The 17671-nt window shown below is 35.2% G+C and overlaps 1 protein-coding gene across 1 annotated transcript in view; it reads left to right on the top strand.

The window, feature by feature from the left end:
• Positions 1-17671, top strand: part of LOC109075737 (rho guanine nucleotide exchange factor 11-like) — a 34623-nt gene that overhangs the window by 3316 nt on the left and 13636 nt on the right. Inside the window, 29 exon segments of the mRNA XM_042759254.1 lie at positions 688-702; positions 1173-1264; positions 1340-1444; positions 1536-1585; positions 1670-1727; positions 1809-1999; positions 3144-3215; positions 3313-3330; positions 3333-3422; positions 3770-3818; positions 3920-3957; positions 5013-5046; positions 5049-5095; positions 5177-5242; positions 6143-6215; positions 6218-6246; positions 7885-7983; positions 8074-8116; positions 8211-8309; positions 9523-9646; positions 11013-11036; positions 11134-11263; positions 11362-11455; positions 11641-11670; positions 13465-13472; positions 13474-13589; positions 13709-13912; positions 15445-15492; positions 15571-15719. Of these exon segments, the coding sequence (XP_042615188.1) occupies positions 688-702; positions 1173-1264; positions 1340-1444; positions 1536-1585; positions 1670-1727; positions 1809-1999; positions 3144-3215; positions 3313-3330; positions 3333-3422; positions 3770-3818; positions 3920-3957; positions 5013-5046; positions 5049-5095; positions 5177-5242; positions 6143-6215; positions 6218-6246; positions 7885-7983; positions 8074-8116; positions 8211-8309; positions 9523-9646; positions 11013-11036; positions 11134-11263; positions 11362-11455; positions 11641-11670; positions 13465-13472; positions 13474-13589; positions 13709-13912; positions 15445-15492; positions 15571-15719 (2195 nt within the window).

Genomic DNA, 17671 nt, shown 5'->3' on the forward strand with positions numbered 1-17671 from the left:
TGAGGTTGAAATTGTGTTATTAAGTTCAGACGGTTACTGCATCACTGTCTCGCTTGTCCTCTGTCTAACAATACAGGTTTTTCCATTCGTCCAGTGTGCATTAGTTTCCTCGTTGCTATTTTTACCGCCTCGGTGCATCAGTATCTGTTACAGCTGTGTGTTTGTGTTTGACTGATGAATGATGGGGTCGCTCTGGAGAAGATTCACTGCATAAATGTCCACTTGTCTGTGTGTATTTCTGTCTTTATCTGTCTTGTTCTGTCTCAAGATCTTTGTTTCTCTTTCCCATTGACTTGTTTTTCCTGCGCATCCACTTCCTTTTTGTGTCGTGTGACTGCAGGGCAGCCATTAAGAAACAAACACACCTGCCCAGGTATGCTGAATCAAAGTCAAACCCAACACATGACATCTGTCAGTCATTAACACAGGTTTCCGGAGCTAATTGTCATGCGGTGGAGTAATGATGTTTACCTGTGCCGAGTCGTGTGCTCAGACGTGTTTGTTTGAGCTGGCTTATTTAGGAGGAGTTACACGAGCTGTAAACTCACTCACACCTCGTTCACTTTCTCAGTCAGTTTTACAGTCCGTCTCATGTTGAGTATTAGCTCTTTCTGTGCATTTCTCGCTCTCTTTCTTCCATCTGTCTCACTGTAATGCCTTCCTTCTCTCTTTCATGCTTCCTTTTAGTCCTTTTGCTGCTTGGTGAGTTTTCTGGTTTTATTTCCGTGCTATAATTAGTGGCAGACCAGGATGAAATCTGTAGATGATGGAAGGTTTTTTTTTTTTTTTGTTTTTTTTTTCAGTTACAGTAAATGTTGTGTAATAGCAGCTTAAGCAATTTGTGTAAAATGCATTATTTTTGTAGCTCAATATTTGAGTTCCGTATTGAAAACACAATATTGGTTGGTCAGCAACTATTTTTTAATGCCAGCGCTGATGTGAAACTCAGGAATATATCTGAAGTCCTTTTACTTTTTAGTTAGTCTTCAATCTCGTTAAATTCACCAACTTTCAGTTTTATTTTGCATCATGCATCAATTATGTTGCATGCATTCTTCCCTACTTCTTATTGCCTTGCTTTTTTTCTGGTTCTCTGTCCTTTTCTCCTGCTCCCTGGTCCCCTAGTTATCCATTTCTTGTGGCATTGATTTTAATATCTCATCTGATGTCTAGTTGAGCAGTTTGACGTTGGGAGACTCAGAGCGCAGGTCTTCTCCTGGCCAGCAGAGGGAGACGCTGTCTGATCTCCCCTCAGACAACGCAGGTAATGCAGGTCATATGCAAATGACCGTGATCACATGACTTGATGTTATTGAAAGGTCCTCTGTTTGTTTCATAGGGACAGGTTTAGTCCAAAGATGTGTGGTTGTGCAAAGGGACAATCTGGGGTTTGGCTTCACCGTCTGTGGCGAGAGAATCAAACTAGTGCAGAATGTTCGGCCAGGTAATTAATACCTTTAATTAAACCCAAGGGTGATGTACCTGTAAATGATAAACCGCTATCAGAATCAACCCTGCTTTCTTTGTCCTCACAGGTGGAGCGGCGGTCAAGGCTGGAGTTCAGGAAGGAGACCGGATCATTAAGGTACGCTTTGCCATTGTAAAACAAAAGTGATTGTAATTTAATTAATAACTAATCTCATATTTGTCATCTCTGTTTGCCTTTCAGGTCAACGGTTCATTGGTTTCGTCCATGTCTCATCAGGAAGTGGTAAAAATGATCAAATGTGAGTCTGGCTGTTGTATGTTTAGTTTTTTAGTAGTTGTGAGGAGCGTCTGCACTGACGTTTGTTCTTCTGCTCTGACAGCCGGGACGTATGTGGCCTTGACTCTTCAGGGCCCGCCTCCTTCAGTCGCGTCCATCCCGCTTCAGCCCCTCCCCAGTGACCTCTTGCCCAATCACAGGACAGCACCTGGTGAAGCCCCGCCTCCTCCACCAACTCCACCCACAGGAAGCAGCACCCCGACTCAGAGAATCACTGGACCCAAACCATTACAGGTGCGCCATGTTTTTAAAACTTTTATTGACTATGATATAGTCTTGGTACAATCTGTTACCAATGAATATTAAAGCACAAAAAGTCTGTGTGTCTCTGTGTGAATGAATGGCATGGTTTCGTCTACTACACATCAGTCATTTCACCAGCATTTCATCTTCATATGCGCACAGAAACTTAAAGATCTTCTACAACCCGCCAAAATAAAAGTTTGGGTTTACTTGAAGAAATTATGACAGCAGAATGTTCTGAAAGTAATAATAAAAATAATAATACATTATTTTTAAAGGGGTATTACACAATTTTTGTCAGTGTTTTAATGTAAATAATAAACCTCTGTTTTGTAGCACTGTTTTGCAACAAATTAAAGGATTTTTAAAATTTAGTTTGATTTGAAGTTTTTATACATTAACACGCAAAATCCTGAAAAATTAAAAAAAGACAACACAGAATTTCAGAAATAAATAACACCTTTCATTATTAACACTTTCACTTGTATTGATAAAACTTTAAACAAATGATTAAATTAAAGTTTTTAAAAAATTAACTAAAAATAATTATTAAAATTGAATTGAATTAAACCCTTAATATGGATTCCAAAAAAAGAAAACCATATGGTATAATAGAATATAGTGTTTTCGTATTGTTAAAATTATAATAAATAGTTAAATTGTTAATTTATATGAATTGAGTTGTTTATTAATCCAACATTAAAATATTGTTTTTATTAGGTTTTATGAATTTAAACGATTAGACATTCAATTTGGTTATTAAAAAGTTAAGTAAAATGGAATCTAAAAATAAGCAACGGATTTTTTGAAGAAAAAAAATCAGAATGTAAAAAAACAATAATTATAACATTTCATACGGCACTACTATAAGTGGTTAAATTGTTAAAGTTTTATGAATTCAATTATTTAAATTTAAATAAAGTGGACATAACACACATTTTCTGCTGATCTCATGTTAATCTAGAACTCTTAGATACTCTTTAAGAGAGTAAATAAGTCAGAATGCATGACATAAAATAAATCAGACTTATTTAACGGAAAACATTGAATTTGGGAAATATAAAACAGATTTTTCTGAAAGAAATAAAGCAGGTGTCTCCTTCATCCTTTTAATGTGTCTCTCCATCATTCTCAGGACCCCGAGGTGCAGAAACACGCCACAGAGATCCTCCGAAAGATGCTGGAGCAGGAGGAGGCAGAGCTGCAGGTATCAGTGATGCAGGATCAGTGCTTCTCTCGTGTGTGTGTGTGCTGAGTCGTGTTAGGACCCATCAGTAATGATGTTTGCTGCTCTCTCTGAGCAGAAGCTTCTGGAGGAGGAGGGTCTCGAAACCCCTCGCCTTCATTAGAGGAGCGGATAGAAAGTGCCAAACGAAGAGCCAACCAAGTCAGAGTGAAGATCCGGCAGGATCTGGTGAGATTTGTGCTTAATATACTTCACCCTTACACCATCCAAGATGTAGACATGTAGCATTGCATCACTTGATGCTCTGCAGTGAATGGGTGCCGTCAGAATGAGAGTCCAAACAGCTGATAAAAACGTCACAATAATCCACAGCGCTACTTCATTTTAGGTAATTAAATAAAAGGACATCAACAGACTAGTGTTGTGTTATATAGACGGGTTTTAAAGGTACCAGTTGTTGCATTTGTTTCCTTTCTGTGCCGCTTTTTGAGCTTTCTGATGTAAATGTTCATAAACCAGTCGATTAGTTGTTTCCAAACACACACCGCTGATTTTAAATGGTTTCTCTGTTTCAGGATGGCACTCGGTCAGAAGCTGTCGCTAGCTATCTCACAGCTGGAGAAGGTGGCTATACGCTCATTAAATCATGTGTTGAAGAGCTAATAAGATCTTTGATTCATCAGCGTTGGTGCTGTAATGTTGGTGTGATTTCTCTCTTTGAGCAGGTCGGTTATCGATGGACTCCAGCGAAGGAGACGTCGAGGTGAGTTACGTTCATTATCCAGCGTACAGTGAGAGGCACGCGCTCGTTTCTGCCAAAATAAAAGTTGAGAGAAAGCAAGAACTCTTATCAGCATTCATAAATTCTAGTATTGTAATTTTACTGTTGTTCTGTCAAATAAAATAAAAAGTGAGATAATTACAACAGCTCTGTTAATACATTCATTATAACGTTCACACATAGTGTTCAAATCAGTATCTGTAATGTTTTAAAAGAAGTCTCTTCTGCTCAGCAAGGCTGCTTTTATTTGTACAGTAAAAGAAGGAGGTCTGATGCGCAAAAAATATTATTTTACTAACTTAAGTTTAAGTTAAATTGTGCTTTGTTGGTATATGTCTGCTAGAATCTTAAATATTTTTAAATTGTTGTTTTGTAATTGATTTATTTATTTTTTTATTTAAAAAGCAAGACAAAACAGTAAAAAGCACATTTTGGCTATTTAATTTATTCAGTTGTGACCCTGGAGCACAAAACCAGTCTTAAGTCACATATTTGCAGTAATAGCCAAAAATACATTGTATGGGTCAAAATATAGATTTTTCTTTTATGCCAAAAATCATTAGGATATCAAGTAAAAATCATGTTCCATGAAGATATTTTGTAAATTTACTACCGTAAATATATCAAAACTTAATTTTTTGATTAGTAATATGCATTGCTAAGAACTTCATTTGGACAACTTTAAAGATGATTTTCTCAATATTTAGATTTTTTTTGCATCCTCAGATTCCAGATTTCCAAATCTCGACCAGTTTTGAAAAAAATGACACTTAAGACTGGTTTTGTGCTCCAGGATCACAATTATGAAAAAAAAAAAAAAAAAAAAAAAAAAAAAATTGGTGAAAAACCGTAAAAAAATTCGGCCTTCGGCCCAGTGTTTCATTTTGTTCGGCTTCCGCCAAGAATTTTCATTTCGATGCATCCCTAGTTCGTCTTACACTTTAAGAAACGATTCCCATCAGATTCATAGGAGTGTGAATAGAAGTGAGACGTCCCCCATCCATCTCTCTCACGGTCTCCTGTGTCTCTGTGCTCAGGCGTTTGAGAGTCCCTTCTCCTCCCCGTCCACCTTCGAACCCTGCTCCGCCGGCAGGGATCCGACACGCACCCCTCGGACTCGGTAAGACGATCAGTGGGTCCCTCTAGCGCTCGGCAGTGCTCTGTGCTCAGCCTGCAGTCTGAGTGTCTTGTGTCCCGTCAGGGAGGGAAGTCGCAGATCATTGGACCAGAGGAAGAAGAAGAGGATGATGGGTATTCCATCAATGAGGTGAGAGAGAGAGTTTTCATTAAACGCCTTCCTTATCGCATTTCTCACTGCATATAGCAGAGTCTCCCAAAGTTGATGAGAAGCTAGTAATTAATTAAAATAAATAAGGGATTTAAAATAGAAACATTCACATAAAAATACTTAAATATTTTATTAGTTCACCTATTAGTAATTTGACCCCTATCCACCTTCAAAAGCATGCAAATGTGTTGTTAAATTATTAAAATAATTGTATAATATATAAATTAAATAATAAACATATATTTTAGTAATTGATATATTTTAGTGTCATCAGTTGTTTTTTCTGAAATTGTCTCTTTATAATCAAGACCCTTTAGATTTATTTCTATTATTTATATTGGACAGAGATTTGGATATGCACAGCTATGCAAAGCATAGTCATCAGAGTTTTTCATTTAATTTTCATATGCATCTTAAATGCATGTATTAAAGAATATCTGGGCTGAGTTTGGAATAGCATGCTACTCTTACTATTTCTGTCATATCTTTATATCACAGACACAGTAGTGTGCTAATATGCTGCTCCTAATTCAGTGTTCAAGTTGATTTGGTCGACTTTTGGGATTATAGCACATAGCGCTAGTTATAAAAAAAAACAAGTTTATGATTAGGCATAATAGACAACAATGTTAACCTGCTCCACAGCGCCACCCAGTGCATTTAGTTAAAACTGACTTTTAGTTTGTGTGCTCAGGATTTTTCATGGATTCCCTGGATTTACTGCTCGCAAAGCAACACATATTAAATTCGAATAGTGTTTTTATTTTTCTAATAATAATTAGAGATCGATCTATTTGTGCACACTCCTAATATTATTCCACATGGAGCCAGGAACAGTGGAGTAGATGAGATGTAACTCTTTCTCTCTGTTAATGACAGATGGACGGGCCGTTTCAAGGACATCGAGCTGCTGAAGAGTCGTCCGCACACATGACGGTCTTCATGAGATACGTGTTAGTCAACTACTGGATCCAAACCCGCTGGTCAGCGCTGCTTTCTCATATGATATAGGGGTGTAACAGTACACGTATTTTTCGGTTCGGTGCACATGTGTACTGAACAAATAAAGATTTGTTTTAACCACTGCACGAGCAGACATCACTGGAAACTTCCAGTTTTATATACTGTTACTTTTGATAAGAAACAAAGTCTCATTTTTCAAATTATGTCCTTTTTATTCAGGAAATTCAAACAATAAATGCTGTTTTGGTGCTCTTTGATGTGGCGACAGATCTAAACAGCTTTGCGATCATCTCTTCCTATTTACTACTAGCTATAGCAAGAAATAAACATGAATGAACATCTCACGCCTCATGCAATCGCTCAATCAGCATTTCATCTGCAGAAAGACAGCGAAAAAAACAGGTTTTAAACATATCATCACGTAGCATTTCATTTCCCTCAGACATCATCAGTGTCCACAGCTCGTTAATGCGCTATAAATCAAGTCTTGAGAAGAACATCTCGCTAAATATTAGACTTTATACTCGTTGTATTTTACTTTATAAAGCGGATAGTTCCGGTCCTTGATTCTGATTGGTTGAGCCAAGTTCGACGCTGTTGTAAATTACTCTACAAACATACACCTTTGTTTACATTTGTGTGTTGCTTGGGAACCACAACCGTTTCTAAGGAACTACATTGTTTGGTGGAAGAATAATATTTTTATTTCAGTACGCCTATTTGCTCTGTTTTATTTTTGTGAAACCTTACCACGTATATGGAATAACCGTTTTCTAAAAGCAATAATCCCTGTGAAACCGTGGGTTACAGTGGATTTATAACAGGTAACGTCCCTTAGCTGTTATAAATTCACTGTAAACCATGGCTTCTTGGGGCTTATTGCTTTATTATCTGTTAGTGATGTCTTAATTATTTTAAGTTGAGTGTTGATTATTATATATAAAAATAAATATTAATTAAATTTAAGTTTGGTCTCTGTTGTTAATTGTAAACTTATAGTAATGTAAAAGGGCTCACTGTAAGCCGAGGTAGATTTTTATCCCTAAGAAAAGTTTAATTATAATTTAACTCCTTACCTGCCCCCCCATAGATGTGAATGTGCACTATTTTAAGACTTTAATTGTTATAATTCATGCACGAACTTTTAATTACAGACCTAAGGTTGGTCTCTTTCTAAAGAAGTCAATAGCAGATTTTTGCAGAAGTGCAATCCTTTCAAAAAATGAAAGTATAAAAAATGTATAGAAGTTTAAATTTACTGTAAAGAAAATGTACTGTACTATTTTTAATAAATATTTTACAAAATCGTTTTTATTCCAGAATTGCTATAAAATTTCTAAATAAGTTGTGTTCCAAATTTGAAGTTGATATTAAAAAAAAATTTGGTTCCTATGCAATTTTGTTTAGGCATTATACAAAAAGTGACACCTAAACTCCTAAATTTTTTTGGATTTCCTTTTTTTTTTTTTGCAACATATGTTTCAATTTCTCTCTCAATGTTACTTTCTGTCACAAAATAACCACCAACTATGAAGTCTTGAGACTCAGACCTTTCATGTTTGTGTACCGTTACACCCCTGTTATGAAATATTAAAGTGAGCATCAGTGGCTGCATGAGCACAAATGTGTCTCTGACGTGTGTGTTTGTGTCGATGCAGTTGTTTTATCTGTCTGTGGAGGCGTATCTGGGCTCGAGCCCTAAAGACGCCCGATCGCTCGCCCCTCAGATCTGCTCACACTTCCTGGACCACGATGCGGTGAGTGTCTGATCTACACCCACAAACCACCAGCGCTGCATTTCTCAGTGAGCTTTCTGTGTGTGACTGTCCATTTGTGATTCGTTTCAGCCTGTGAAGATTAAAGTCCGGGAGGAGTTCCTGACAGACATAGGTGAGATCTCCTGAACAGAAACCCCAGCTGGAGCGCCTGCTGGCAGTGTGACGGAGCTGTGATTAACCCTGCCTTTTGGTTTCTTCTCGTGTAGAGTCTCGTCTGCACGCGCAGGAGGACATCCGAGGGCCGCTGTCTGAGCTCCAGCAGCAGGTGCTTCCAGATATTCAAGAGCAGCTTCTAGACTACAGGTGTGCCTCCAGCTTTACTGTAATATTCATATTGTAGCAGTTTTATCTAACACTACTCAGTTGGGGTGTAACGATTCACTCAACTCATGATTTGATTCACGATTTAATTTTTATTTTTTATTTTTTTACCAGAAAAACAAATTATAAATTAAATATGTCCTTTTATTATTGCTTGGACAAAATGCTTCACATTTCTTTGTGAAATTGAAATATAACACTATAATAATATACTAATATAGCACTTGCTCTTTTGTTGATTTTGATTGCTTCTGTTGTCGTCATTTGGATAAAAGCGTCTGCTAAATGACAAAATTTAAATATAATGTAAAATAACAAAAGTAAATTTAAATTTTAAAACAAGACCAAATCATATAAATAACACAAATAAAATAAATCTCTTCATATAAACAACATAAGGCTTTGTCTGTGCTCTTTCCATTTAAATTAGAGGCAGGCAACCACTGCATTTTACCAAAGACTGTAGAATACCCAAGACGTGTCACTCGTATAGTTTTGAATGGGGTAAAATGCAACGCTCTATATATGGCCGCTCAATCGCAGGAAGCCCCGCCTTCTGAATGAAAGAGCCAATCTCTAATCGGTAAAGTCAAGCCTAGTGAACAGTTTTGTAGAATTTAATATTTCCCCATTCAAAGAGATGACATGAGTTGTCTTAAAGGGACTTTGATTTTAATCATGGTCCAAACAGAGATGCTGCATACATGCAACATGAGCAGTTTTTTTGAAGCAAAAAACAGAATATTTTTGACTTCAGTTCTGTGAAACTATAGATAAGAAATATCAGCATGGAACAGAAACAGCAGACGAGCTGAACGAGACGCAGATTCACTCTCTGCCAGCAGGTGGAGCTTAAAGCGTTTCCTTGGTCTCGGCTGTAAACAAAGCAGCACTGCATTTATGAACTTTAATATGCATTATACAGAGGCAAGAAGAAAAGAAGAAACACCATCTAAACTTTTCTAAAGACTTAGACATGCATTCATATAAACTCCTAGCCCTAACTGAATCGTGACTTGTTTAGCATCTAAACATGTTTGAATTGATTTTCAACAGGGTTGCGGTTAATCGTTACATCCCGACTGCTCAGTACTGCTGTTGGAGCCCTTTCTTGTAGTTCTGAAAGGCTGTAACACACACAGAGAGAAGTGCTTTCTCTGTGCTTGATGTGATGTTTTGTGTGATGTACGGCAGGAGCAAGCAGACGATGGGTCCTGGGCTCTCTGTTCGGAGAGAGCGACCTGCAGCAGTTAGACGGAGACCCGGTGAAAGAGCGGCAGGTGGTGGACAAACAGGTGCTGGCGCTCTGGACATCCTGTGAGTGTTTCATCACACGTGAAAATGAATTTAAAGAGACGACGACTTGAGCTCCACACTGACTCGGTTTACTTCGATAGTGCATGAAGCATCAGTGCATGTGATTCTGAAGACATGAGATGTTTATTGTATTTTATGAAAAATCTGCTTCCGATGCTTCCGATTACTTTTCTTTTGGAATCATCAATAATAGCATTGTAATATTTCTGTTGTCCTGTTTTATTCTTATTCTTATTAATCAGTTATTATTCTTTTTTTATTATTATATACTCAAATTAATAACAATATTACTATATTAATACATTTATTTAATTAGTTAAAATTTTATAACTTGATAACAACAATAAATCAATTAATGCATTTCTTTAATGGTATTATAATGTTTGGTATTATTTTCTTTATTGTATAATTATTATTAAATACTCAAGGTTTGTAATACAACTATGCAATAGTAGCACAATAATAGTTATTACATATATATGTGTGTAAGATATAATATATATATATATATATATATATATATATATGTATATATATATATATATAATATATATATATATATATATATATATATATATATATCTATGTGTGTGTGTGTGTATATATATGTATGTGTATATATGTATGTGTGTATATATATATATATATATTATATATATATATATATATATATATATATATATATATATAATGTATGTGTATGTATGTGTGTGATATATATATATATATATATATATATATATATATATATATATATATATATATAATATACTAATATTAATTTTATTATTAATGTTGAATAATTTTAAATGGGTTTCATAAAAACAATTGTAGCCTGAGAAAATTGAAACAAAAAGAGATTTTGTTAAAAGAAAAACAAACCAAAAAAAAAACAAAAACGCAACTCTATATCCTTTCCCCCCGGATCCTCGTGCTAAAATTAACTAATTTTAAACGATATTTTAAATATTTCGAATTATACATTTCTTGCCAGTGAAAGTAAAGAGAAAAGGGACACATTTTTCGCCCCGGATGAGTTTTGTGTCTCTGGTTAATATGCGCTAAAATCAGTGGGAGAAATATACCATAAAACCAGCAGCACAGGTTATAAAGCGGGTCAGATGACACAGAAATAAACTGAAAGTGAGCTTGCATGAGTTACAAAGGTCCCGCGACACGCCTCGACGCAGAGCTGTCACATGACCCGCAGACAGGTCACATGACCGCTGCACACACAGCATGAGGCGTCCGTCACGGGACCCTCGCACACCACAGACCGCTGTCAGCCGATAGCCTCAGGTGTGTTTCTCTCTTCAGGTGTGTGTTTGTGTAAATACAGTGAAGCTAACACGAGTCTTCTTTCCTTGCAGCTCAAAGCATGAGGAGGACAGAAGGTATGAGCTTCAATCCTGTTGCTTGCAGTGATTTATGTGCTAAGATGCATGAACTTTGTATATTAGATGACAATATTGACAGTTGTTCTGCTGTCAGCTCTCCGCTAGCGTCTGCGGTTCATCTCTACCTCAGACACTCGGGCATTAAACTCAGAGACTCCAAAGTGTTTCCCGGCTTGATGTCCGAGAAGGAAAAGTGGCTTCCGTTCTTTCCTAAAGCTAAAAAGGTGAATGTATGATGTATTGTACTGAAAGATGTGCTGTAATTATACTAGCTCTGGTTCTTGCTGGATCCTCATAATACACTTCACATGTTCATACGCAGCTGAGCAGCGCCAGACGAGAGAGGGATGGAGACGACAAGAAACGAAATCCCATCCTGAAGTACATCGGCAAACCCATAAGCACGTCCCAGTCCAGTAAACACACACACACACACACACACACACACACACACACACACACACTGTTTCAGTTTCAGCACGTGTTTGAGCCTGTCAGTCCTTCAGTGTTTATTTTAAACTGTTTTCTTTACTTTAGTTTGAAATGCTGTAGTTTGTATCATTTTCTGTTCATATTTCTCATCGTTTGTTTATTTCTCCAGCGTTCCATGTTCCTTTGTCCCCGGCTGAAGGTACACATCCTTCACTTTTCCATTTTCATTTATTTGTTTTAGTTTCTTTTACAGACCTGATGAAAACACGTTCCTGTCTTTTAGTATAATATTAATATTTAATTTATTATTTATACATTATATTATTTTTATTTATATATTTCAATGTATCTTTTTTTATTTTAACGTTATTTTATTTATTTGTTTATTATTATTATTGTTATTATTTTTAATATATAGGGTTTTTGCAGGTCTTTCCTGTCGTTTAGTATAATAATAATATTTAATTTATTATTTATACATTATATTATTTTTATTTATATATTTCAATGTATCATTTTTTTTATTTTAATGTTATTTTATTTATTTGTTTATTATTATTGTTATTATTTTTAATATATAGGGTTTTTGCAGGTCTTTCCTGTCGTTTAGTATAATAATAATATTTAATTTATTATTTATACATTATATTATTTTTATTTATATATTTCAATGTATCTTTTTTTATTTTAATGTTATTTTATTTATTTGTTTATTATTATTGTTATTATTTTTAATATATAGGGTTTTTGCAGGTCTTTCCTGTCGTTTAGTATAATAATAATATTTAATTTATTATTTATACATTATATTATTTTTATTTATATATTTCAATGTATCTTTTTTTTTATTTTAATGTTATTTTATTTAGTTTGTTTATTATTATTATTATTTTATTATTTTTTAATATATAGGGTTTTTGCAGGTCTTTCCTGTCGTTTAGTATAATATAATATTTAATTTATTATTTATACATTATATTATTTTTATTTATATATTTCAATTTATCTTTTTTATTTTAATGTTTTTTATTTATTTGTTTATTGTTATTATTTTTAATATATAGGGTTTTTGCGAGTCTTTCCTATCTTTTAGTATAATAATAATAATAATAATAATAAATTCATTATTTATAAATTATATTGTTTTTAATTATATATTAATTATTTGTATATATTTTTTATTATTATTATTATTATTTTTAATATACAGGATTTTGCCAGGTCTTAAAAAGACTTAATTCGCCTTACCACAAATTCAGGCCTTAAAAGGGCTTAAGTCGGAGCAGAAAGTCTTAAATGGATTGTCATAGCATTAAATGTTGTATACATTGCAAAAAAAAAGAAAAATATCATCCTCAGTGTTTTGCCTTATTTCCCAATACAAATATCTGAACAGCCTTAAATCAATGCACATTTGCTTGAGACGTAAAATTAAAATATGAAGGCTTGTTTTCTGAGAAAATGAACAAAATGAATTGAGTTTATGCTTGAAACAAGAACAAAGGTCTGTCAATAAGACTGAAGTTTTTCTGAGCCCATTGACAGGTTTTTGTTTATCTCAGACAATACTTTTTATCTGATGTCATTTGGCTTCTTTTTTCCTTTTTTGCTTATTTTTCATTTTGTCAAGAATCTTTGGACACATTTTCCTTTTTTTTTTTTGTAAAATTAATTTTAAAGCTAATGCTTCAAACTTTGAATGCTAGGTGTTTACATTTAGAGACCATACTGACACATTGTGGTCCCATTTAATTTATTTCTTAAAATTTCTTTACTTGGTTTTAAAAACTACATTTACCTTCATAAAACCTGCAGAAACCCTCTATATATCTGACTGTATTATTGTAATTGTAGAGCTCAAGGACAGACAGTAGTTTAGTTTTAGTAAATATTCACAACCTTGATGTTACACAATTCAAAATCATGCTGTCTACCTGTTATGGAAAAAAAAAAAATGGAGCAGGAATATTAATGTCTTTATTTATGTCCATAGTTCGTCCTGGGCAGCGTGAGAAACATCATTCAGCAGTTTGAGAATAATTCCGACTCCGTTGAAGAAGGGGATACTGAGGGACAGCAGTTGTCTTCCAGCAGCTTTGGAGAGGACAGCATGGACAGGTCAAAACATGCAGATGTTATCTATATCATCAGCGATATTTCACATCCATCTACTTTATTGTTGACGTTCCAGCTTTAATGATTTGATGTTGATTGCATTGGTTTATTCTCCTCCTCAGTCCGACCATATCAGTGCGCTTGGCTCGCAGCGAGTCTTTGAAGGCTCAGGGGGAGGGGCGTCGGCGAGGAGGCGGGACTGGGGCGGAGTCTGTTCCTCGTTCCCGTAGCGATGTGGACATGGAGGACTGTGAGGAGAGGGAGGGGCCGGGACTGAGGCTGTTACATCACAGCGCCTCGTCTTCAGCCTCCAGCAGCTCGGCACGGTACAAACACACAGACACTAACACAAATACAGCTAGGGCTGCAACTAACCATTAATTAGATTTTTCAAATTGATTATTACTCTGTTACTGTCATTTCTTTATTCTGTAAATGTAAGAAACGTCTTGCATTTATATTCAGTCACACTCTGTTATTCCCTTACAGTTACTATCATAAAACACTTGAACTACATGTTGGTTTTTAAACCTTATTTTAACGTCCAATAACCGATATATCGGCAAAATTACTATTATTGTGCTGAATATTTACTGCGTTTGGTCTGTTTAACGCAAATGGATGAGTCTTCATGCAAAATAGAAACATTCACGTGAATATATAACATTTACTGAAAAGGATATTACTGAAAAATGCAGTTTATATGCCAAGGAAACATTTCTCACATTAAATGGCTCATACATCTGTCAAAGCGCCTGACTGGACGAGCCGTGTTAAACATTACACTAATGCATTATCTTGAAGTTTAAAATAAAGCATTCTCATGTTTCGGACAGTTTGGATCACGCATCTTTCCCGCAGCAGCTCACTCTGTTTCATCCGCTATTTTTAGATGCATTTCATCTATAGAAATGTGTTATTCACTGCTGTAATTTGACACGACTGGTGGAAGTTTTCCATTCGGTAGTATTGCAGTATTTAATGGCTGATGCCGATATTTATAAACTCATTGATTATGACATTCATTGTTGATTATTTTCATTTAGTGGTCGACCGATATGAGATTTTTAATGGTCGATGCCGATATTTATAAATCAATCTGGCCGATATGAATCCGATATAATACTGTGCTGTGGATCTGATGTCTCACGGTACGTTTGAATAAGAATTTTCTGCATTGCCGGAGTGTTATTGTATGTAACACAACGTAGTGTGTGAATGACGATTGGTCATTTTACTGTCTGTCAGGTGCTGGCTTCACGTCTCAGTGGCTTGTCTTAAAGAGGAAGCATAATCCGTTTTGAAAAACATCGGCCACACGGAAAGACTTTAAAAAAAGGCAGCAGCTATTTACACTAAGTGCAGATAGCGATAGATTCTATTTACACTAAAAATAGCAGGATTTTATACTATTTATTGCAATAATGGCAATAATCTGCACCTCAGTATTGTAGTACATTATAAAACAATATGCAGTAATAACATATTAAGTGTAATTTATCATTTTAATTCAGATTTTTATATGGATGCCACCTTATTGGGACAATAAAGCCCCCCGCCTACATCTACCCAAACCCTACCCGATACTTTTTCAACTTTTTGATTATTTCCTTAATTTTTATTGAAAATAAATGCCTTTCCGATGTGAAATGAGATTTGAAAAGGGAGGGGAAAAAAAAAAAAAAAAATCTAAATATCGGCCGATATATCGGTAGACCCTATTTTCATTATCGTTTTTTATCGATTAGTTGTTGCAGCCCTAAACATGTTATAGATCATTTTAATAAATAAATCCATTAAATTTAGCTTCTTTTTCTTTTGTTTTGAGTTTCAAACTTTATTTGTATTGTTATTTCAGATCGCTGGAGAACCCGACGCCGCCGTACACGCCTCGCTCTCAGCGCAGGTGAGGTTTATCTGCTCTCGCTCTGCTGCTCTGGTTAGTCTCTGCTCGTGCGTCTCATTCTCTCCTGTCCGTCTGTAGGATGGTGGACGCTCCGGTGGCTCTGTTACCGGACGCTCCGGCTCTGGACGAGGACGTGATTGACTCGCAGAACTGGCAGGAGACGGTGGAGCCACACGTTCTAGCGTCACTCAGCTCACGGGAGGTCGACCGACAGGCCGTTATCTACGGTACACGCTCACACATGCACACACTAAAGCCAGGTGTTATGACACGTTTGCCTGAGCAAAGGCCATACGGAAACCTGTTTGAAAACAGTCATTTTGCAGTTTGTGGTGCAGAAACAACACGCTTCCATTTAAACATCTGCTTTAAAAGAAACATTTATTAAATGCTTTTATAAAATATTTGTGACATGACGTCAGTTACTGCAGCTCATTTTTAGACACTTATAATGTGAAATATTACAATACGCACTGATTTAAAGTACACAAACAATACCTAAACTTTCTATTAACATGAGACCTATGTGAGGTCTCATTTGTTAACATTAGTAGTACACTAACACTAGTACTGGTAAGTACACTACATGAACTAACTATAAAAATACTTCTAAACCATGTATTAATCTTCAGTTAATTACTAATACATAATTTAAATCAGAAGTTGAATCAGTTTATATTAGTTAATTGTCTAACATAAATTAACATTGCACAAATGTATTTCTATTAACTGACATTAAAAAGATACTGTAACAAATGCATTGCTCATTGTTATTTGATAATAATTAATGCATTAACTAATGTTTAACATTAGGACCTTACTGTAAAGTGTTACCAGATCGCTAACAATACCCAACATTTTATGGCGTGATGCATGTAAAGATGTGAGAGAATTAATGTACCTGGAGAACTGATCTGAACAAAATCAGAAAATCAGAAAATCATTCACCTAGAAAATTGTTCCCACCTCAAAAAGACAAATTTAGACAATGTCATGGCTCAAAACACGACTTATTCAGGAAGAATTAATAAAATGCTTTGACAAAAATCAGAGCAACATTTATTTTAATGACTTTTTTAAAATTGAGGAAAATACATCAAAACTGTTTTGATTTGGATCAGCACATTTTTGCTTTTAAAACTTTTGAAATGTTTTCAGTGTTTATTTTATTTTATTTAAAACTCAGAAATGCATCCAAATAATTTTATTTGGTAATGGTCATCATGTTACAGATACTGCTGAACTTCTACTGAGCCTGGAATGTTTATATATATATATACACACACACATTATAAATGAATGTAATGAACTTTATTTATTCTAACATTTACTTTACAATTTATTAAGTCTGTGTTCTGCATCACTTAACGCTTGAAAGGCATTCAAAAGCACTTAACAATTAGTGCCTGCCTCACGTAAATATTCACCCATCATGTTGTTAATATCTGAGTGAAATAATCACCACATTGACTGTCAACAGTTAAATACACTGATTGTGTGTCTGTCATATTTAGCTTTAATAAATGATATTAAGCATGTAAATATGTCAGCAAGAATATTAACTGGCTGTTTACAGTGTGAAATCTCAATGCCTGACTTCCTCAAATTAATAACCAGCCCAGGGTGAAGCATCATCTGTGAAATACGAGAGAAGCGGTTGTTTTTCACTCCGGTGGGAATATCAGCTCCGTCAGGCGTCTGTCAGCTCAGGCTCTGTGACTCTGTAATGAGCAGGGTTTCTCCTCAGGCCGGAGAAATGAGCTTCCTGACAATCCCAGACATGCCGGAGATGTTTCGTTTGTTTTAAGATGATACATCTATGAAAAACTATACCAGTCAAAATCATTTATGATCTCAGATAGCCTCGAGCCTCAGACTTCAGTGTTTATGGGTTAAATAGAAGAACATGAACAATTTTAGGAAGTTAAGAACCCAAATCTTAGGCTGTTTTGAGAGACACATCCTGATATCACTCAGCACTGACCGTGAGAACAAACTCAAGACAGATTTGAGGAAATTACACTGGCAGCCCCTTTTATATGGAGCCTAGTTAAAAATCTTCAAATACCGCTTGTTAATGTAACCAGTCTGTAACCAGCAGTTAATTTCTACTTCATACTAGTTATGTTTCCATCAACATATTTTATACAAATACTGGGATGTTGCATTATAATAAAAA

This window comes from Cyprinus carpio, chromosome A7 (genome assembly GCF_018340385.1).
Source record: "Cyprinus carpio isolate SPL01 chromosome A7, ASM1834038v1, whole genome shotgun sequence".
NCBI lineage: Eukaryota > Metazoa > Chordata > Actinopteri > Cypriniformes > Cyprinidae > Cyprinus > Cyprinus carpio.